Source organism: Phymastichus coffea, unplaced genomic scaffold (assembly GCF_024137745.1).
Source record: "Phymastichus coffea isolate CEN01 unplaced genomic scaffold, Cenicafe_Pcof_1.1 PCOF00012, whole genome shotgun sequence".
Classification (NCBI taxonomy): domain Eukaryota; kingdom Metazoa; phylum Arthropoda; class Insecta; order Hymenoptera; family Eulophidae; genus Phymastichus; species Phymastichus coffea.
This window is the reverse complement of record NW_026706823.1, coordinates 6,961,874-6,985,898: the sequence shown is the minus strand read 5'-3', so window position 1 is coordinate 6,985,898 and position 24,025 is coordinate 6,961,874. Positions and strand designations below refer to the sequence as shown.

Sequence of the window (24,025 nt, the reverse complement as noted above, 5' to 3'; positions counted from 1 at the left end):
TTATTGCTCATTACAATTGGTAAGCTTGAATGTATTCATTAAAGACTCGAAAATTGTAGAGTTCATGGAAGAGATTTGGGTGATAGTATAAAAATAGTGTACAAGCCAATATTCAACACATTAATATTGAATTATTCTTGAAAGATGTTTGCGATTTATTTGCAAGACATGCCAAAAGTATTTTAAAAGCGAATAATGCTTGTAAAATTAATGCTCTACTATTATACAAATTTTAGAAATATTCAAGTATCTAAATGAATTGGAAAAGTTTTTTGGCACAAAGCATTTTACTACAGGAAACATTCAAGTATATCCTTCAAATCCTCTCAAGAAATGGTTTGATGATAGATTAAAAGTCCATTATTAAACGAGGTGGAGGTATTTGAAAGTAACGAGGCAGGATGGTCTTTAAATTCTGTCATCAATCTTCAAATTAATATCAATAAATTGAATCCAATGCGAAGTGGAAGTTCTTATATACCTTTACAACAAATTTAAAAAAACAAGCGTGTTTGTATTAATGTAGAAAATAATTATAAAAAATGCTTTATATGGTCAATCTTAGCAGCTTTATGTCAAATTCAATATACAAATCATCCTCAAAAAGTAAGTCATTACATATCACACGGGAATAAACTCCATTTGGTTGGTATACGAGTATAATATATTACTCTTTGAATCTTTGAATCTTTATCTCATCATCTTTGTCTCTTTGAATCGAATTTCAAAATTTGAAAAACAAAACAGCAAATCAATCAATGTGTTTGGTTAAAAGAATAAAAAAAATTGTTCCTCTTTATCATATAGATGATCAAAAATGAAACCATGTCAATCTTTTATTAATTATGATTTATGATAAAATTTATTAATTTATGATGAAATGTCAAATAATTATCATTATATTTATATATAATACCTTACAAGACTAGTAGGTAACAGTTTATCCCGCTGCAAAGCTAAAAAATTTATTTGTGATCAGTGTTTGCATTATTTTAACACCTCAGAGAAACTTGTTGCACATAAAAGGAACTGTAAACAAATAAATGTGTAGTGTACAGATGCCAAGAAAAGATTAAGATATGATTGAATTGAAAAGTGGATCCAAATTAAAATCATCATTTATTATCTATGGAGACTGTGAATGTCTATTGAAAAAACCAAAAGTTGATGAGCAAGATGTCCATAAAAATAACATCACCATTCAACACCACAAAGTGTTTAACACAGGCTATTACTTGAAATGTAGTTATGATGACAGTTTATCAAGATATAATTCTTATCCCGGGCCTAAGCCAGCTACATGGTTTGCAGAAGAGTCAAAAAATATTTCTTATTACATAAAAAATATTTATGATGATATTAAACCTATGAATGATCTTACATCAGAGGAAATCGTTCTATTCAAGGCAACAAATGTTTGTCATATTTGCGAAAAACTAATTAATGAATCATCGAAAGTTCATGACCATTGATAAAAATATATCGAGGTGCAGCCCACCAAAGTTGCAATCTGAACTATCAGGATTCTCGCATATTACCTGTAGTTTTTCGAAATCTTAGTGGTTATGCTCATTTTATTATTTGTGATATATTTAATCATTTTTCTGAAAATGATGAAATTTGACCTTTGACGGAAGAAAAGTATATTGCATTCATAAAGACTGTTGCAGACACTGGATAAAATTACTTCATTCAAGTTTATGGCTTCATCACTTGACAAATTAACTTCTTATTTGGGTAGTTATGAAATTGTGAATTCAGAATTTCAATATACTGAATAAGAAAAAATAAATTTGTTGACGCGGAAAGGAGTGCTTCCATATGAATATATCGATTGCTGGAAAAAACTTGAAGAAACCAGCTTGCCTGAAAAAAAAAAAATACGTTTACAGTAGTCTTGTGACACTATTGATTAACGCGTTTGGAGAGTTATCGTTTTGATAACTTCCACGAGCCACGCAATGAGCCCGTGCTCGAGCGCCGTGTCACTAATTATTTTAAAGGGAAAGTTACGGGAGGCTCTTTCGCTTCACTGCAGCAGTACGAAGTTGGGGTGTTGGGTGCTAAATCGAGAGGAAGGGACTGATGGGCGCATACAATGATCACTCTCAATAACTCTCAAACCTTTAACCATATTTATTACTCAAAACGTTTCACAATTATAAAGGGAGTTGACGCGGATTTACGCGTCGTCCTCTACGTCCGCGTGCCTTCGCTCATATGGACAAATGCATGGGGGCACGGTACAATAAATTGAGAGAAATTCAAAGGAGAGTCTCATTGTTCTCGCCGTTTTCGCTGTGCTCACGGATGATCGCGAGCACCTCGCAGACGCGAAACGCAGTCGCGAATAAAGAAAGAGAGACGACCTGACATGACGAAGGCTGCTGGTACTGCAAACAGGTTTACGGCAGGCTCAGATAAAGTCCTCAATCCCTTGGGCGTCACTGGAAATCTTCTCCTGGCTGCAATCTGCTCAGTGTCGTATCGATCCTTCGTCTCTCTCCTAGACTATTCGGATTCCTATGGCGTAGAGTTTCTCGGCTGTCTCAGTCGATCTTTCCCTCTCAAGATCTTGGCTCGAATTCTTTCCTCAATCGCGCGCGGGCACGCTCGAGCAACACCGGTGGCTTCGCTCTCGTGAGCGGATCGCCGCGGGTCGTTCGCGCTCGCTTACTAGTTACACGCGACGCATCTATCTCTCCCTCTTCTTCTTGCCGCAGCCGCTCTCGCTCCTAATTGGCTCTTATTCCGACCAGGGCCCTGTCACAGCCTCACTGATTAAGAATTGTGGGATGCTGCTTACGACCATGCCGTCGAAGTTTGGAAAGCATTCAATATAAAAATTCTAGGTCAATATTGTGATTTGTACGAGGGTCATTTGAAAAGTCCGTGCAAAGTCAGAGATATGGCGCTACTAGTGCATATCAAGGTTATTTTTAGTTAGTGGCATATCTTGGAAGAGCATACACCAAGTTTTAGCCAAATCGGCCAATTACTTTGCGTTTTATATTCGTTTCAATCAAAGAAATCGAGTGGTTGTAAAAAAATGGACGAAAAAGAATTTCGTGCATTGATTAAACATTACTTTTTTAAAGGCAAACGCCTCAGGAGATTAAACAGAAGCTTGATAAACATTATGGTGATTGTGCACCTTCGATTAGAATCGTTTATAAATGATTCAAAACTTTGGGAGTGGCCATATGAGCACAAAAGACGTTGAACGTTCTGAACGCCCTGTCGAGGTTACCACTTCAGAAATCATTGATAAAATCCACGATATGGTGATGGCTGACAGAAGAGTGAAGATGCGTGAGATTGCTAGTACTGTAGGCATCTCGAGCGAACGGGTACATAATATTTTGCACCAACATTTGGACATGAAAAAGCTATCCGCTAGATGGATGCCGCGATTGCTTACGATTGACCAAAAACGAGATCGTGTGAAGTGTTGTAAGAATAGTTGACCAAAAACAAAATCGTGTGAAGTGTTGTAAGAATATTTTGCAGCTGTTTCAGCAAAATCCGCAATACTTTAAGCGTCGTTTCATCACTGTAGATGAAACATGAATACATCACTACACTCCTGAGACCAAAGAATAGTCTAAACAATGGGTTACCAAGGGGGAATCTGCTCCGAAAAAGGCGAAGACAATTCCTTCGGCCGGGAAGATTATGGCGAGTGTCTTTTGGGATTCGCAAGGAATAATCTTCATCGACTATCTGGAAAAGGGTAAAACCATTACAGGCGAATATTATTGGATCGTTTGAAAATCGAGTTGCTAGAGAAACGTCCACGATTGGCCCACAAAAAAGTCCTCTTCCACCACGACAATGCGCCAGCTCACGCCTCAGCAGTTATGGCAGCAAAACTGATGGAGATAGGGTTCCAACTCGTTTCATATCTCCCCTATTCTCCAGACTTGGCTCCGTCGGACTACTATTTGTTCCGTAATATGAAAAAATGGCTGGCGGGGAAAAGATTTTATTCAAACGAGGAGGTGATGGCAGAAGCGAATGCCTATTTTACAGACTTGGACAAATCCTATTATTTGGAAGGGATTAACAAACTAGAGCAGCGTTGGATGAAGTGTATAAGCCTAAAAGGAGACTATGTTGCAAAATACTTCCAAGAATACTTCCAATCGCCAAAGTTTGAGGTATTCCACCAGCACTCGTTCCTCTTTTCGCGGAACTTAGCGCACTTGGACCTTTGGCAGGATGTGCAGCAGGGATCGCACAAGCTATAAATCGAGCGAACGCTAAGAAAAAATAATTAGAAGAACAGTCGAGGCACAGTAAACTCGTTGAAACTTTAGCTCTTAGTAAAGGTTTATATTTGAGACCATATCAAAAAGGTTTTTGTTTAACCGTCAATACAAAGAGCAAAGTCAAGAAGGCTAAATATAAAGTTATTAAGAAAAAATATTACAAAGAGACTAAAAAAACTTTGATTTAAACTACCATGTCGTTCTTTAACAAATTATAATATAAAAAAGTATGTTCATTAATTACGAATTCAAAACTTTCGTGGTGTTTTTGTGAGAAACTCTCTACTCACATGATTACGCGTCAAAGAGTGTGCAGTTCTAAGCCTTGATTATAGTTCTGGGCCAGGAACACATTGGGTGGCATACAGAGAAATTAGTAAAAATGTTATTATGACAATTATTATTTGTATAAATAGTAAGAATTGTGAATAAAGAACTCAGTTTTGTACAGTCACTCAACATGGTTAAATCATTGACTCTCAGTTTGTCTGGTACATTATCTGTACTAGAAACATACTATTTCTCGTTTATAGAACTGAATAAGGATAAATCTTATACTCTGGGTTTGGTAGAATTGCTTACATTTAATTCAATAGCAAATATTGATGTTGGACATAATAAGTTCAAACTTGGTGATATTGAAATTGAATTACCTACAGGTAGTTATGAAATTGGGGACATAGATCAATGTTTAAAAGAACACTCAAAGTTAACAGATATACAAATTGAAAGAAAGCCTAATTACAATACTTTATGCACTGAAATAATTTACAATAAACTTGTTGATTGTCGACCAAATGACTCTGTAGAATATTTGTTAGGTTTCAATAAACGGTTGCTCCCAATTAATATAAATAATGTCTCCGATATGCCTATCACAATTCTCAAATTGAACGCTCTACGTGTTGAATGTACGTAACTTAACATCTGGAGCATATATTAATTAAAATAGAGGTCATATCATTCATGAGTTCTTTTCAGCTATAGCATCAGGATATAAGATCATTGAAATTCCTAAAGAGATTATATATTTAACTTTAACTGATAAACTTTGTAATGATGGAAAGAAGGGAAATAGTGAGAGATGGAAAATCACTTAATTTTAATTATATTCAGCAATATTTCGTCAGCACATTTGCTGATCTCTTCAGGTTGATTTCTCTCGTAGTCAAGTTATTATAGGCTAAAATGAATAGACTACTTTATTGTAACTTGACTGTGTTACGATCTATTTGTTTTAGTCTATAATAATTTGAGTACGAGAGAAATCAGCCTGAAGAGGTCAGCAAATGTGCTGATAAAACGTTGCTGAATATATTTAAAATTAAGTGATATTCCATCTATCATTATTTCCCTTCTTTCCATCATTACAAAATTTATCATTTAAAAAATCATAAGGGAATCAAGACAGTATGTTACATTTAGCTTTAACTGTCAGAGTTATTAATCATTTACAGCTATGACTAATTGATCAAGACGGTAATTTAATAAACTTTATGAAGAAATAATCACAATTCCTTTACATATAAAGAGAGTATGATGGGAATAGTTTTTAATTCTAAAGTAGGCAGTGGCTATATAATAACACCGTCAGAAAATCAGTCATCGGTGGATAGTCAAAGGTCTAACATATCGAAACATTTAATTCCTGAAAAGTCTTGGTCTAGAGATCGTCCGAGATGTCACAACAAAAAGAAGAAAAAGAAACGTAAAAATTTTGCAAAATTGACGTATATATATGTATGTTGCTCTCATCTTAAAGATAGAAGAAATATTTAGTATGCAAGCACCTATAGTCTTTAATGAATCCATAGATCACTGTGAAGTTCATGCATATCAACCTCACAATTCACGAATATTTAATAGTAGCGCTGAAATTTGTATATAAATATAACATCAAGATTTATGTCTCTTATCATCGAAAAGTTCTCTACACATTGTTGGAAAAATATGAACACCAGATGGTAATGCTCATACTGGGACAAAGTTGGTAAATATTTCTATATGTCACTTATTCGAAGATATCCGCTATGAAATTAATATCATTGAAATAGACTAATGTAAAAATATTGGATTGATGAGTATTACGAAAGGTTTGGTTTCATTGAATTAAAATAAAAGTATATTCCTCGTGTCAGAGGTATGGTGGTAAGGCCAATAAAGCTAGACGTTTATATATGTGAAAGAATAAAAGGCTTTATTGAAACAAAGAAAACTATCTGTCGTTAAACGGTCGCTGGTGCAAAAGAACGTGTGCGCTCAGTAGACCGACACTTTGTAAAGTGGCGCTGCCGGAGGAGACGGCGGCGAGCGAGCTTCAAGATAAGGAGCAGAGAAGGGGGGGCTTGCGCTCGGTTGGAAGTAGCGCAGCTCACGCCACCTTCATGTTGACACTCCCTCCTGGCGTGTGCCTCCTTCAGTCCCAGGATTCTTCCTTCCGCTGTTCGTCGGTGTTAGTGGTCAGCACCTCCTCGGTCACAGTCTCCGTGACCCTCAGCTCTGACCAGTGTGGAGCTAGACTCCTGTGAGGTCTAAAATATTCTAAGAATTCGCTCGTCGGGTAAGGGTTTTCGTGGAATTCTCCGTGTCCAAACTGGTTCATCCTTCGGGCAAGCGTTCCTCGTGTTAGGTGCCTCTCGCAGCCGTATTCGTATCCAGCTCCTAAACACAGTCGTACAAGTTGTTTATAGATTTAGAATTTCTTTCGTCAGTCTCTCGTGTGTTATGAAGGCTAATGGTTTTGTGAAAATATCAGCCAGTTGAAATTTAGACGCTATCCACCTTAATTCAATTATCTCTCGTTCTACGCACTCTTTCACATAGTGCTCTCTTATCTCAGTAAGATGTCTCAATCTAACTCCTCCTTCAATTTGCGCGCTAGCTATCGCTGCATTGTTATCGCAATACAAAGAAATCGGGTATTTAATCGAGTTTGTGATTGTTTCTAAGGATTTAGCGAGAGCTATAAGTTCGATACACGTTTCACTTAGCGATATATATTCAGCTTGGCAGGTGGAGAGTGAGACATAAGTTTGTTTTCGTGTCCGCCACGCTATAGTATTTCCGTATAACCTTATGAGATACCCGCAGGTTGTTTTTGATCCTCTCCCGTCAGCTAGACTAGCGTCCGAAAAGGCGTCCATTTCGTTCGTTTTATTTGTATATGTTAAGGCATAATCTTTGGTTTTGATTAAATATCTAAATACGCGTTCTACTAATTTCCATTCGTGTTCCGTAGGATATAGTTGATGACGACTCAGAATATTAACCGCGTATGATATATCGGGTCGCGTTGCGTTAGCTAAGTACAAAAGCGATCCTATCATTTCACGATATTTTCTAGGGTTAACTGCTTTATCTGTTCGTGATTCTTCTTCTCGATCGCGCCTTTCTCTATTTAACACTTGGTTCGATACCATCGGTGTTCGCTGAGGATGCGCTTCTGCGTATCCAAACTTCTGTAGCATATTGTTGATAAACTTCGTTTGGTGCAGTTTCAGCTCGTTTTTAAATTTGTTTCGCTCGATCGTTATTCCTAGATATTCTTTGGGCTCTCCCATATCTTTTATTTTAAATTCCTTTTCAAGTAATACCTTAAATTTGTTCATTTTTCTCTCGTTATTTCCGGTCATTATTATGTCGTCAACGTATAAGATAATTATTATAAGTATATTATTTAGCTCGTAGGTAAACAAGCAAGGATCTGTTTTATCAATTTTAAAATTGAGTTTTAGTAAGTAATCAGTGAATGTTTCGTACCATCGTTTTGGGCCAGTTTTGAGACCGTACATAACTTTATCTAGTTTAAGGACATATTCGCGTTTATCTTCGTTAGAATAAGGCATCCCGTCCGGTATTTCCATGTAAATTTGGTCGTGCATTTTACTATTTAGAAAGGCCGTTTTTACGTCTAATTGGATCATCGTAAGATTATGTTTTATGGAGAAGGCTAAAATAGCTCTTATTAAAGGTAATCTTGAAACCGGCGCGTAAGTTTCTCTAAGATTATATGTATTAGTGTCTTTGAAACCACGTATTACGAGTCGGGCTCTTTTGGAGTTATCGGATTTGGTTTTAAGTACCCACCTAGCGTCTAGGATGTTCGGTTTTTGCCCGTTTTGATTAGTTTTTGGTCTAGTTACGACTTCATATACCTTTTGGTTATTGAAGGATTCAAGTTCGTCATCTATCGCTCGTTTCCATTCAAGCTTATCAGGTCTACTCATCGCTTCTCTATACGTTTTCGGGTCCTTGTTAATTTTTGCAAGTAACGCGTGATATTCTTCGTCGCACTCGTCATCGTCAATCGTTTCAGTCATCGTGAATAACACGGTTTTGTTCTTTTTGGGTCTGCCTCGTTTTCGTTTTTCTGTCTTTTCCGATTCTACTCCCTCCGGTCTACACAACTCTCGTTCGTCATCAGATTTGTGTTTTTCTCCCTCCGTTTCTAAGCTCTCTGCTTGATTGAATCTTAATTCTTCGTATACTTCGTCTTTTCCTTTATAGAGTTTACCGTAAGTAAGTCTCTCGGCGAATCTAATATTTCGGCTTTCGTACATTTTCTTATTTACAGGGTCATACAGGATATAGCCTGTGCGCATATAACCCACGTGTATGGTTTTAATTGTTATTTTGTCAAATTTTCTCGAGGGATCTTTCGCTATATAGGCTACACACCCAAATCTTTTGATCTGATTAATATCTACGTTATATTCTGGGGCAAATAATTTTAGAGGAGGTTTGAAATTTAAAGTTCTATGTGGGGTTAAGTTGTACACGTACGTCATTGCACCCAACGCTACATCCCACATAACAGTCGGTAATCCGGAGTCTAGTAATGCTGAGCATATTTTTCTTTTAATTGTGTGATTGAATCTCTCAGCAACTCCATTGTGTTGCGGAGTGCCCGGACATACAACCAATAATTCGGCTCCGAATTCTTTTAGTACGTCTGTAGTTTGTTTACCCGTATATTCTGTTCCTTGATCGCATTCTAGGTAACAGAATTTTGAGTCCTCCCTTCGGAGATTTCTCGCGGAGATTATGAAGTCTTTTAAGCATTTCGGTACTTCGTTTTTGTGTTTTATTGGATAGGTTCCTGCATATCGCGAATTACTATCGATAAATGACGCAATATACTTGTAGCCTTTTGGATGTGATGCCGGTGTAATGGGTCCCATTAAATCCGCGTGTAATCGCAGTAATGGTTTATTTTCACGATGTCTGGCTTTGCTAAATGGGAGTTTCTTTAATTTAGATTGAATACAGGTCTCGCATTCTTTAATACTCTCGTCAATTTCGCTCAGTTTTAGGTTTTTAATTCCGGGGTATTCTATGCTTAGCTTTCGAATGTAATCAACTGACGCGTGGCCCATTCGTATGTGCCAGATTTTGGCGGTACTGATTTTATCGAGTTTTATGAATTCGTCAAGTTCTGTATATACATTTGTTGGATCTCCGTCCTTATCTAGATTTTCGATTTGTCTATCACGAATTGTACTCAGCAAGTCCTCGACTTTGTTTATACCTATCGCTTTAGTTTGTTTTGTTGATTTTTCTTTAATTGATTGAATTTCGAGCTGGTTCGCATTGTTTTTAAAGTAGCTTCTAGTTGCTACATACGCGCGTTTTGATTTTACATTTGCGCGGATTTTATTCGTACTTACTTTGTGATTGCAGTGGTTCGTTTTAATCGAGATTATCCAAAACGGTTGTTCGTATTTTCCGGATAGAAAAATTTGTTCGGTTTTGGGATCGAATACATCGATGATTTTATTGTCTAGATATACACTTAATCCGCGGTCTACAAATTTACGTAACGAAATCAAGTTTTGAGTTAAATCTTTTGCGTAGATCACGTTGTTTAAGTAGATGGTTTTACCTTCGGAATTTTGTCCTTTGATTGTACCTTTGCCGTCGTATTTTAGTTTAGCTGTCGGTGATTTATTCGCACATTGTATGTAACCGTTTTTCGTTTTATCAAGGGTAGAGAAAATGAGTCAGCTATTAGATATATGATTTGACGCGCCCGTGTCTGCTATAAAATTATCAACGTTCGCACTACTTTCTTCAATTTCGCTACTATCGGGTTCGCTCTCGTTTGACTCGTTACTCTCGCTATCGCTCGATACTTTGTTTGCTATATTCACTTTAGCACATGGTTTGTTATATTTCTTTTTCTTACCGAGATAACGCTGACTGCTTCTGTCGTTCCTTTGATTTGTAGACGACGTTTCTCTGTCTCTCGTTCTCTCGTAATTTCCTCGCTGGTCTACCCTTTTCCGTTTATTTTCTGTGTTACTGCGATCTGCCTCGAATCGCCTCTTCCTGTCATTGCCAGCTGGTGCTCCCAGTCCCTTGGCTCGACACTCGTCAGCTTTATGGTTGCAGATTTTACCGCAATTGTAGCATTTGTATTTTCCAGGGTTTGGGCATTTATCTTGATGGTGGCCTTCGTCTCCACATCCAAAACATCTCTCTCGTTCAGTCGTTGTTGTTCGTTGTGGTTGCACCAAGTTGACTTTAGGTGAGCTTTGCATTCGATCAGTTGGTCCTATCTGTAATAAGACTCTTTTTAGTTCATTGTATTTCAATTTCTCTCCTTTAGCCAGTTCGTTAACGCAATCGGCTGTTGCTACCGATGGAATAAATTTCTTTACTGCATGGTACAACAGATTCTTTTTGTTTTTGTCAGAAAATTCGTCCGTGCCTGATTGATTTTCGTATTGTTTTACGTAGTCTTCGAAACGCGAGCAGAATTGTATAATATTCTCTTTCATCGGGTTAAATTTAATATTGATCAGTTTACGGTAAGTGTCATGCTCTGTCATTCCTGATTCTGAAATTTTAATCTGTTTAATTTCGTCGAGAAGTAGTCTAGGGTCGTTGTGTTTTGTTGATATGTCAAGATAGTCTTTGCTCAGGTGGTTCATGATGGTGTCTAACACGCGAGTTTCGTCGTTTTTGAATTTAACCGGATCGATGTTGTTTCGCGTCTTGTCGTTTTTATCAATTATGTAGAACATTTTGCGCGTTTTTAATTCAGTGAAAAGCAGTTTTTCAAAAACGTCGTATCTTAAATCTTTGGTTAAGGAGTATTTCCGATTTGTGCTACTATCTGTATTTGAGAATTCTACGCTAACTCTGCTAAAATCTGTCGCGTTGTTTTGTCTATTAGTCAAATTCATTTTCTCTAATAAGTCATTGCTAATTTTTTTGTAATAGCTTTAGTCAAGTCATTTATATTTTTGAATTCTACTATACCTCTCGTGTTTCTCTCGTCTTGGTCGTTATTATTGAGATTAGACTCTGTTACCTGGCTGTCGTCACCTTCTGCTGTCTCTCTTTCTGTGCTGTTGGCCAGAGGTGCTAGAGCTTCGTAGCTCCTCCTGTTCCCTTGAGTTTCTCCCGCCCTGACTCTCCTATCGTCAATTATGCGGGGCCTGTTGCTGTGGGTACCTGGACTAGTACCGAAACCTCTCTGTCCGAACATCGGAATCTCTCGTGGAGGCTCCTGCTGTTTGTGAGCTGCGGTGACAGTCTTCAAGACGGTGGCTTCAGTCGTCTCAGCCTGTGTAATTTCCGTTGGTTGGTTAGGTGTGGCTGTTGATCCAACTATAGCAGCGAGCAGTGTTTCCAGCTTGCTGCAGAGGCTGTTGACAGCCATCGTGTTTTCTTTAATGGCCTTGTTGTTTTCCTGGCCCTGGTCGTACAACAGCCTGAGCTGTTCAGAGACGGCAGCTGTCATCCCTTCGTCCGTCGTTGTCGTCGCCGTCGTCTTCTTTCTGATTTCCAGGCGTTGAGGCTCCTTCATGTTCTCCAGGCATCCTAGCAGCCATCCGTGTTCCATGGCAGAGAGGACATCATCACCTTAAAGAAGTCGACACTCGTAAGTAGAGGAATCAGTGTTACTAGACTAGTACAGTACAACTTGCACCGTCTGTAACAGGCGATTGATCGCACGACTAGCACGGCTTAGTCGTGTTCTCGATCACCCTAGGACTGGGTGTCTTTGTACCCACGCACAGCTGTGAGCCAGAGCACCCAGAACCCTCCACACGGGTAAGCTCTCTTCGTTGCAGAGACGCTTACTCTGAGACCGGTCACTCTCGTGTTTTTCAATATAATAGAAAAATCATCAATTTACATTATAAATTGACCCTTCGTTGCACTCGTATATAAAAAAAAACTTACCTATTTTCGTGATCTCTCGGTTAGTATATGCCACAATCAGTCCTGTGGCATTCATGGGGTTTTTCATGATATAAGCTCCCTCATACGGATGTTGTTCCCATAACTTGATAGCATCGGCGAGTTTTACTTTTACGGAGTCCAGCATTTCTATAAAATAATTTTGTTGAGGTATCTTCGAATATTACGCGCGATCTCTCTTGCGCGCACTCGTCTCAATCGTTTTACATTTTACATGTGTATTCATACATACACATACATATATACATATTTGCATGTATACTTTTATTCCACAAGCGTGTATGCTTCTATCTCTCTCTCTCTCTCTCTTATATTTCCGCTCGCTGTGTTCGACTCTGCTTTACTTCGTGACGAACGCTCGCTCTCTTTCTCTTTCGTACTCGCTCGGCTCCTCTCGACTCGACAACCTGCGCGCGCACGTCTTCTTTGTTAGTTCACACAAAGAAGGGGGGTGGTATGTGTGCGCGCGACGCGCGTGCCAGAATGGTCGCCATGTTTTTTTTTTTTTTTTTTTTTTATATTATCGGTTACAGGTTGCTGCACGTGTGGCGGCCATCTTGCCAATTAACGTTGGCGCCAAAATTCCCGGAAATTGCCATGTATTGGCCACATTGTCACGTCGCATCATCCCACACAAACGACACGCACAAATTGCAGCGCGTTTTCGCCTTTCTTTCCTTGAGTCGATTCGCCACGTGCCTTATATATAGATCGAGAGCGGCGATCGTGCCTTATATAAATTCGTTCGCGCGTCTATTTTGTCAAGGCACTCCCTAACACGACACTCGCGTCCGTGGTTAAACAATGGTTTGCTACTTACGTATCGATGACGTTGACAACTCCTCTCGTCCCTCTGCCATGGCTGCCTATCTTTCCTTCGCTTTCGCACTCTCGCACTCTCGTTCTCTCTCGTGCCCTCGTCCTTGAATAACCACTTTCGATTTCACTTTTCACTCGCGCAGCGGAAGCGTTCGGGGCCTATAACCTGTCAGAGGTATGGTGGTAAGGCCAATAAAGCTAGACGTTTATATATGTGAAAGAATAAAAGGCTTTATTGAAACAAAGAAAACTATCTGTCGTTAAATGGTCGCTGGTGCAAAAGAACGTGTGCGCTCAGTAGGCCGACACTTTGTAAAGTGGCGCTGCCGGAGGAGACGGCGGCGAGCGAGCTTCAAGATAAGGAGCAGAGAAGGGGGGGCTTGCGCTCGGTTGGAAGTAGCGCAGCTCACGCCACCTTCATGTTGACACCTCGAAAATACTGGATGGCTCGAAGTTGAAGAAACTAAGACAAGAACTGACAACAACGGTTACTTTGATGTGTCAATACTACTTTCCATGATTTTAGGATTTGCTGAAGACTATCACAAAATTGTTGTGATTATAAAGCATGAACTTTTTCTGAGTTTTCGATCATGGGAAATTTATGAGCATCCAGCATTACTACCTGTGTGAGGGAACCTATTTAAATATCTTTATACACAATAAGTTTTCATGTGATTATAAGAATTCCTTTTCAGTTTGTACGATTTTTGTGAAGTTGGATGTATTCTCAAGATAACGTACTATTTTGTCCATTCAAACCGGTTAGTGAGTCAGTCAACCATGATTTCATTCATAGAAAGATTAATATCTTTTATTAATTCAAACAGATCCAGTTTCCTTTTATTAATATTATGTACGAGGTCTGTCCGCAAAGTATCGGGCCTACGTTTATATCTTCGGGCCATAGTGTTCGAGCGACCTCTAACGGACAGAAACGTCAACAGTAAAGCCTCACGAATCTATTGGTTACTTACTGACACCTGCCGGACGTATAGTTCATGCGCAGCGTGTCTTTGTTTACAGTGCCTTTTTCGCGTTCGTCGGATTTTGATATTGTCAAAAACAAGATCAACGAATTTGCATCAAATTTTGCTTTCAACTCGGAAAACCGAGTTCGGAAACTGATAAAATGATGCAAAAGGCCTTCGGAAGCGAGTGTATGAGCAAAACACGAATAAAAGAGTGGTATAAATAGTTCAACGGTGGTCGCACTTCTGTCGATAGTGATTCTTGTTCCGGCCGACCTTCGACGACAAAAACCGCAGATAATATTGAGCGGGTGCTACTTGCAATCGAACAAGATCGTCATATGACTGTACGAGAACTAGAAGAAGACCTTGGGATACCAAAAACTATCATTTCAGAAATTTTAACCGAAAATTTAGGAATGAAACGCGTGTGTGCGAAATTCATCCCAAAATTGCTCACAGCAGAACAGAAGAACATCCGCTTAGAAATCGCTCTGAACAATCTGCAAATGGTCAATAATGATGATAATGTGCTTAGAAAAGTTATTACAGGTGATGAATCATGGGTTTATGGTTATGATCCTGAAACAAAACAACAATCTTCACAGTGGAAGCATTCTGAATCGCCAAGACCAAAAAAAGCATGTCAAAGTCGAAGCAATGTTAAGTCAATGATGATTGTTTTTTTCGATTGTGAAGGTGTTGTTGCACCAACAGATCAGACAATCAATAAAGAATACTACGTTCAAATTTTGAAACGTTTGCGTGATGCAGTAAGAAGAAAATGCCCGCACTTTTGGGAAAGTGGTGACTGGCTTCTCCATCACGATAATGCGCCAGCGCATTCATCCAATCTTGTGCAGCAGTTTTGGAGCAAACACAATATCGCATTGCTTTGACAACCTCCATACAGTTTCGACATAGCCCCTTGTGACTTTTGGCTGTTTCCAAAACTAAAAAAACCACTCAAAGGACACTGATTCGATGACAAAACAACGGTTGAAAACAATGCAACGAGTGTACTTAAGGCTATCCCTAAAAATGAGTTCCAGGACTGTTTTGAAAAGTCGGAAACATCGATGGAACCGTGTTATTCAATCAAGTGGGGATTACTTTGAAGGATGTCACCCACCATATGATAATGAATAACGCTAGCACGAAAATATAAAGGTAGGCCCGATACTTTCCGAACAGACCGCGTACATTCCAATAAATTACCACTGCATAATATAACAGAAAAAGAAGAACTAGCCATGCTTAACAATATACGAGCAACTAACTGTAATAATTATACAGGGTGTCCAAAAAGTAACGATACACCTGAGAAATTTTCTAAGCCGGTTATTTTTTTAACCGGGTGAATGTTGTTCTTGAAGTAACTTTTTACGAGGAATCCGATGGTAACCTTGGATTTGACCTTGGACCTCATTTTCAAGGTTATTTTGAGGTCAACCTCATTTTTTTTAATGGGTACCCCTATTTTTTATGGCGGAATCGAAAAAAGTGAAGACTCTCACGTATGGATGAGTTGAGGTTTGAGGTTAATGTGACCTCTAGGGGTCAAATGAAGGTCAAACTGTGGTTTTGTAATAGTACCGGGATTTTAATGGTACAAGAAAGCAAATAAAGGTCATGGAAACCCCCATTTTCGACAGCAGCAATCGAAAGAGCGGAAAATTTCACATCCAAATATCTACTTAGATCATAAGTCAAGGGCGAACTTAAAGTTTAAGGTCAGTCGAAGGTCATCCAAACTTAAAGACGCCCTAAAATTTTTTAAAGTTTTTTTCATAATGGAGAAGGGTATTTATTTAGTAATTGCCCATCGGAGATCCGTGACCTTGAATTTAACCTTCAACCTCATTATCAAGGTTTTTTCAAGATCAATTTTTTTTACTTTTAGCATTACCCAGGAACAACGACGTGGACGTAGTAAAATCTGTCCCTTTGGGGTGCTTTATTTTCGTGAGTTCCCCTCGCCTCTCACGATCGGGGTGCTTGATTTTCGTGAGTTCCTCTCGCCTATCAACAATGATTTTTTACGCTTATTTTCTTAATAACTTGATTAGCCGGTTAAACTTTTTATGGTTACTATCCCATACCTATTCATTGAAAATCCACTAACAATTTCACTTGGTTCTATCCTTAGGAAATGTACTATGCCTAACTTTATCGTTTTGAGCTTATTCTTCGGGACAATTGCATTTTCAAAAATTAATATTTAAAAAAGCAACATATTTGAAAAGATTTTATCATTCGAAAATCTCCATAAAGCATTAGTGCATTAGTCGGACTGTAGTAGAACTGTTTTGTAAAAGTACTCAAATTATAATTTTCATTTTTTGAAAACATTTATTTGGGTTGCAAACTTTTTGTTTTTAATTCTGATTGATTTTTGAGTAAATTTCGATTTGCTGACTTAAAATGGAACGCCTCACTGAACGAGAAAGAATATCACTTCTTATGATGAGAGGCTGGGGTGGAGTAGAAAGATCTTACAGGGCAGTGAGAAATCTTTTTAATGAGACATTTCGGGTTAATAGAACTCCAATTGCTGTGTCTACTGTTCAGAATACTATTTCAAGGTTTGTAAATTTTGGCCATGTCAGAAATCTACCTAAGTCAGGCAGACCACGCTCAGCAACAAATGAAGAGAATTTATTAAATGTTCTATTATCATTCACTGAAAATTCACATAATTCCATCCGCAGAGTTGCTCAAGAGCATGACATAAGTACATCGTCCGTACATATCATTTTAAAAACAGCAAAATTCCATCCGGTTAAAGTACACCTGGTTCAAAAGTTGAATGAAGACGATTTCGATCGTCGTGTTGAGTTTTGTGAAGATATGATGGCACGCATAATTGAAAATCCAAATCTTCCATCAAACATAGTTTTCTCTGATGAAGCAACTTTTCAACTTGACGGAACATTAAATCGACATAATTGCAGGTACTGGGCTGCTGAAAATCCACACTGGATGCGAGAAGATAAATCGCAATATCCGCAGAAGTTGAATGTTTGGGCTGGAATAGTGAATAATCGAATCATAGGGCCATTCTTTATTGATGGTAACTTAAACGCTCAAAATTATGAAGAGATGCTTCGTAATCAAATAGTTCCAGCAATTAGAGAAATAGTCGGAGACAACTTCGAAAATACATGGTATCAGCAGGATGTTGCTGCAGCTCACTATGAACGAGACGTTCGAATTTACTTAGATGAGGTGTTTGATAATCGGTGGATAGGAAGGAGAGGCACAATTGAATGGCCAGCTAGGTCCCCCGATTTGACGCCTTTAGATTATTTCTATTGGGGTTATCTAAAGGATCGGGTATACAAAACTAAACCCAAAAACTTGGACGAATTACGTCAAAGGATCATAGACGAATCAGCTCTCATTCCCACTGAAATGATCCAAAATGCTGTTGATGCTTTTTACCACCGATTAGCTTACTGTCAAGAAGTGAACGGTGAACAATTCGAGCACTTAAAATAAGATGTGCTGATGTAAGATAAATCATACGTGAGAGGCCAGGGGAACTCACGAAAATCAAGCACCCCGATCGTGAGAGGCGAGGGGAACTCACGAAAATCAAGCACCCCGATCGTTAGAGGCGAGGGGAACTCACGAAAATAAAGCACCCCAAGGGGACAGATTTTACTACGTCCACGTCGTTGTTCCTGGGTAATGCTAAAAGTAAAAAAAATTGATCTTGAAAAAACCTTGATAATGAGGTTGAAGGTTAAATTCAAGGTTCCGGATCTCCGATGGGCAATTACTAAATAAATACCCTTCTCCATTATGAAAAAAACTTTCAAAAATTTTAGGGCGTCTTTAAGTTTGGATGACCTTCGACTGACCTTAAACTTTAAGTTCGCCCTTGACTTATGATCTAAGTAGATATTTGGATGTGAAATTTTCCGCTCTTTCGATTGCCGCTGTCGAAAATGGGGGTTTCCATGACCTTTATTTGCTTCCTTGTACCACTAAAATCCCGGTACTATTACAAAGCCACAGTTTGACCTTCATCTGACCCCTAGAGGTCACATTAACCTCAAACCTCAACTCATCCATACGTGAGTCTTCACTTTTTTCGATTCCGCCATAAAAAATAGGGGTACCCATTAAAAAAAATGAGGTTGACCTCAAAATAACCTTGAAAATGAGGTTCAAGGACAAATTAAAGAGCACCGTTGAAAGTTACCTGGGGTTATCCTTTTGTTTGTTTTGTTTAACCACTGAATTCGCGAGATTTTTAAGAATTCATACTTTGACCTCTAGTTGACCTCTAGGGGTTACCTCAACCTCATACCTCAATACATATCTGGACGTAAAATTTTCCGCTCTTTCCGATTCCGCCATAAAAAATAGGGGTTTCCATTTAAAAAAATGAGGTTGACCTCAAAATAACCTTGAAAATGAGGTTCAAGGTCAAATCCAAGGTTACCATCGGATTCCTCGTAAAAAGTTACTTCAAGAACAACCTTCACCCGGTTAAAAAAATAACCGGCTGAGAAAATTTCTCAGGTGTATCGTTACTGTTTGGACACCCTGTATAGTAAATAACGTAAAAATAAACGAAATATATCATATAATAAATCTTGAAAAAAAAGAGCCCATAACACTATAAGATAAATAGAAAATTACTTAAAGAACATTCTTATAAAGAAATAGTATTAGTTAATTTTTTAATAAATGTAATAATTCAATGATTATACATTCACATACTATGTAAATTAGCAAAATTATATTCATTGAAATCTCAAGTAAGCCATCCAAACTCGATTTATTCTACAGGCTTATTAGTTAACTCCATACCCAATCAGAAATATGTGGAAAATATTAATTAAAAAATTAAATTAAATATTAACAGAACAAAATATAATACCTCACCACCAATTTGGATTTTGTAATTACTTATTTAGTCCCATAACAAAATTAATGGATTAGGTGACGCATGAGGGTGAATGATATAATATTGATTATAGATGGTTTTTGCTATTCTTTCAACGATTGTAGTCACGGGCGTGATACACCAATAAAACATGTTAACAGAGTAACCATTAAAATTAGACAAACTAAAAAAAATGAATAATGTACCGCAGTATTTTTTTATGAAGTCTGGCATGAAGGCTTATTATTCAAACTTAGTAAAATTTCATCTGGAAATCTTTCCTCAATTTTAACTTCATACCTAAGTGATAGAACTTTTAGAGCTAAAATAAATAATAAAACTTTGAGGTCACGGTGGCTCGGTAAGTAAGAGCCCAGGCTATTGTGTAAGAGGTCATAGGTTCGAGCTCCGGACATATAAAAACTTTCAGAAATGTCATTTTCATATGTTTGTTACCATAATTCCAGTGGTTCGGATTCTACTTTAAACGTAGGCCTAGTCATGATGCGTGTAAAACTTTTTTCTTCAGAAGCACGATGTTAATGGTCGAGTCAACGCCTATCGGTCAGTAAGGTAGAGGTCACCATAGAAAACTTATCGCGTAGTATACCGTATCTGGAATAGGAGTTTACTAACTATCGAAGCAACAGGGAATCCGCCATCGCTCCCACGACGGCGATCATGGAAAACTTAGCACTAATCATCTACATTCATAAATCATAATCATATATCATATACAGGGTGTCTCAGACCACCCGTCCACCCCCCAAAGTATGCCGAAAAAGTTTTTTTTTTCAAAAATTGATAACGCAATTATATATAAATCGAGTACGCTCTATCGATTGGACGTAAAATCAACTTCCGGTTCCAATCGGAAATGGCCTATTCAGACCGGAAGTGCATGAAAATCCATTTTTTTAAATGGAACATGAATATTTTTTTTTCAGATTCAGATTCTACGGTAAAAAATACGAAAATTTCATAAGAAGAATTTTTTGAAAAAAGTTTTTGTCAAATCTTCACCGTCTATTTTCGCAGAGTTATTTCAGCGTTATTCATAAAAAAATTTTATTTACAGAACAATAGAAGATAAAATCTAATTATGTTATAAAAATTTTCATTATGTTAGGTTCTAATAAAACAAATTATCATTATTTATGTTATTATAAACAAATGTTGCTGTTGAATTATACGTAATAACTATACTGTACACACATACAAATGTAATATAAATATATCCATGAGTGATGATGCGCGCGCCGCTATCAGTATGTATGTGAGGATGTGTGAGTGCGTGCGCACATGTATAAAGTATATGACAGTCAGTCGGCTATGTAAGAGATAAAAGAGCGCATCTCGACATGACTTGGATACATGTATGTAATCTATATGTATCAACTCAATCACTGACTTTTAACAATAAATAATCATGTCATTATTATTGTTGTAAAGAGGGGAACCTCAACACTATTATTATTTTAACGATCCACCTCATATTCAACAGTTGCTACTGCAACGAAATCTATTATGTTTTGAGAATAAAGATTTTTATCTCGCTAAACTAATTTGTTTTGGAATTTCATTTCCCATAATTTCATAAAAGTACGCTATGTAAATACATAGATTAATAATAACAAGAATAAATGAAAAAACGACGAGATTCATATTTTTGTAATATTAAGGCTAAAATTTTAAAAGTACTTCATTCTTGATAAATCTAATATTTTTTTTTGTTTTACTTTTAAATGACCTTGAATTTACCTCAAAATGACCTGATAAGATCAAACTCACCTTGGATTCGGACTCATCGACCCCGAAAACCTCTTAAAGGAGCCACATTATCCTATTCCATTGTTAAAACGTGCATATTCGCAGCTTGAGTATGAACTGGTGGATTACAGACTTCAGACGTCAAAACTTTTTTCAAAAAATTCTTCTTATGAAATTTTCGTATTTTTTACCGTAGAATCTGAATCTGAAAAAAAGTATGCATGTCCCATTTTAAAAAATGGATTTTCATGCACTTCCGGTCTGAATAGGCCATTTTCCGTTGGAACCGGAAGTTGATTTTATGTCCAATCGATAGAGCGTACTCGATTTATATATAATTGCGTTATCAATTTTTGAAAAAAAAAAACTTTTTCGGCATACTTTGGGGGGTGGACGGGTGGTCTGAGACACCCTGTATATACTATTATAATTATATATCATTCATTCTCATGCGTCATTCTATCCGAAGACATTTCGCTATCATTTTGTTGTTGGATGAAAAAAAGCGATTATGAATATTTACGTTGGGCTCATGGACTACTAATAAAAAAACCCTGATCGATGATTAACGTGATTAACGAGTTCATAAATGATCTCCATTGCTGATCTAAGTAGAAGAATCAGTCATCATCAACACAACATAAAGTCCACTTTATTTCAGGAACTTGAAAAACCGGAGGTTCTAGTTTCAAGCCCCTTGCGCAGATGGGCCGATTGTCGGTAGAGACAAGTACAATCACATATCACCATGGATAGTTGATGTGGTCTATTAAATTTTCCAGTCCTAATCTTCACGGATCGATCCACTCTTCTCGTCGATCACCTAAAACTATCGATCATGGACAGAGGGATTCAAAATGGATGCCATTGAGTCTCGCCGAGAAGTGAATGCACTCTTAAAAAATTTTAAAGCTTTTTGAACTTCAAAATGACATAATAGATATATTCGCTGAAATATTTTCTCAAATTTATTTTGGTCAATGAAAATGAAAAACACTATAAACTTACTGAAAGAATTGAAGAGTACCTGAAAAATTTTTAACACGCAGTGTAGCTCAGATAAAAGCTTTTGAGTAATAGTAAATCCTTCTCAATTGTGTATCTTTTTATAATTTAAAAATTTTCATTATAAATAAAAGGTTTCTGACGTTTCGTGTATTGAAATAGTATCGTGTTTCGATAATTTAAATAAGGAAAATTTTAATTGATATGTTTATATATGATTCATTGATTATTCTTTCAATTCCTTAACCTTTTACAGGTTCTTACCGGAGTCTCCTCGTTGGTTAATAGCGAAAGGTCGTCTAAATGAAGCAAACGATGTACTAATGAATTTAGCTCGGATAAATGGTACTCAGTTACCACAAAATTTTTTAACTAGAATGCACTCGAAAATTAGTCAGAACAAACACACAGACATATATCACTCTCAAAAGGAGCCAAACATAACATCACTTTTTAAAACTCCAAATATGAGATTGAAAACATTTTTAATAACTCTCAATTGGTGAGTAACCTAATCATTCTTAATATATCTTTATAATTTATTCAGTGATAGTTTGTAAAAGATTATGATAAATATGTGACTAACTTTTTCCTCGTATAGGTTACTTAAACATAGTCTCAAGACTATCTGAGATTCTATAGTAATATGCACATATTATATTATACATTGCCATCTACCCATGTTTGACCACGACTCTAACATTACTTAAAGTTCGAAGTGTTTTTCCTTGGCTTGAAGATATCCGAAGAAAATTCATTGGAGGCCATTTTAAAGATTTTTTGAAGACCTTTATGACCGTATAAAATAAAATATAGTCAGTTAGTTTATTTATTTACAACTTATATGTTACATTTGGTTTTCATTTCTTACATTACTATTTGTGTCTCGTATCCAGTTTGTGTAGTTGATAATGTATGTGTTGCATGTGTGTGTATGTGTGTGTGTGCGTGCGTGTATGTGTGTGTGTGTGTGTGTGTATGTGTGTGTTGTGTATATATGTACATATGTAGGTGTGTTTGCAACTCTTGCGTCTCTGTCTTCTGCGCCTGTCCTTTCAGCTTTTCTTCCCATGTTTTCTATTAATTAATCTTCTCTTCCTCTCTCTGTCCGAAATCTACCTTTTCCGCTCTTCTGTTTTTCTCTTTCTTGCATATTTTCTTTTCAACTTTTTCCTTTGTTACTTTCTTTTGCCTTTTCACCTTTGCCTTTCCTTTGCTTTTGCTGTCATTCTTGCGAATTATTTCATCTATCTTTCTCCTTATTAGGGCTTTGATATCTTTTTCTTATTTCCTATTGCTCCCTTTGCCTTTCCTTTCCTCAATCTCACTTATTTTTCCTTAGTATCTTATAATTTGTCTTCTAATTTACCTTTTTCTTTCTCTTCTTCGATTCTTCTTCTTTTCCATTTTACTCCATCCTCCAATACCTTGTGTGTATGTGTGTGTATTTGTGTGTATGTAGATGTGTCTGCGAGTCTTGCTTCTCTGTCTTCTGTTTCCGTCTCACCTTAGGGTCTTGCAGTTTCGTCTTCTTGTTTTTCTTTTTCTTTCTTCTCTTCATTTCTTCTTCTTTTCCATTTTATCTCCATCATCCATGCTATCTTTTCTTTGCTTCCTATTATTATTTTTTCCCATTCTTTCCCTTCCTTTCTGCTTTTTTCACATTATTCTACTATATGTTTCCAATTTTCTTCCTCTTTCATACACATTCTGCATCTCTTATTTTCTTCTTTTTCCCAATACCTGCTTCCTCTCGTTTCATTACCTAACCTAAACCTTTCCCTTATTTGTAGGCCTTTTATTCTTCCCTCTCCTTGAATTTCGTTTAACCCATACCTTTTCATTTCTTCTTTCAGTTCTTTCCACTCGTTTATGTATCTTGATTTTTCTAGTCTTTCTTCTAGTTCTTTTTCTTCTTTTTTCTTTAGCTCATCTCTTATTTCTTCCCAAAACTCTTCCCTCATTTCATCTCCCTCTTCCCTCTCTCTGTATATTTTACTTTTTTCTAGCCTTTCCTCTCTCTCCTCCTTCTTACCTTTTTTATTTTTTTCATTTCTTTCCCTTTTCTTTAGTTCTCT

At 37.2% G+C, this 24,025-nt stretch overlaps 1 protein-coding gene across 2 annotated transcripts in view; it reads left to right on the top strand.

Moving 5' to 3' along the window:
- LOC131672648 (carcinine transporter) overlaps positions 1-24,025 on the top strand; it is a 1,420,696-nt gene that overhangs the window by 1,068,033 nt on the left and 328,638 nt on the right. For both annotated transcript variants that reach the window (XM_058950032.1, XM_058950041.1), the window contains exon 7: positions 22,204-22,449. In XM_058950032.1, the coding sequence (XP_058806015.1) occupies positions 22,204-22,449 (246 nt within the window). The remainder of the gene's footprint in view (positions 1-22,203; positions 22,450-24,025) is intronic.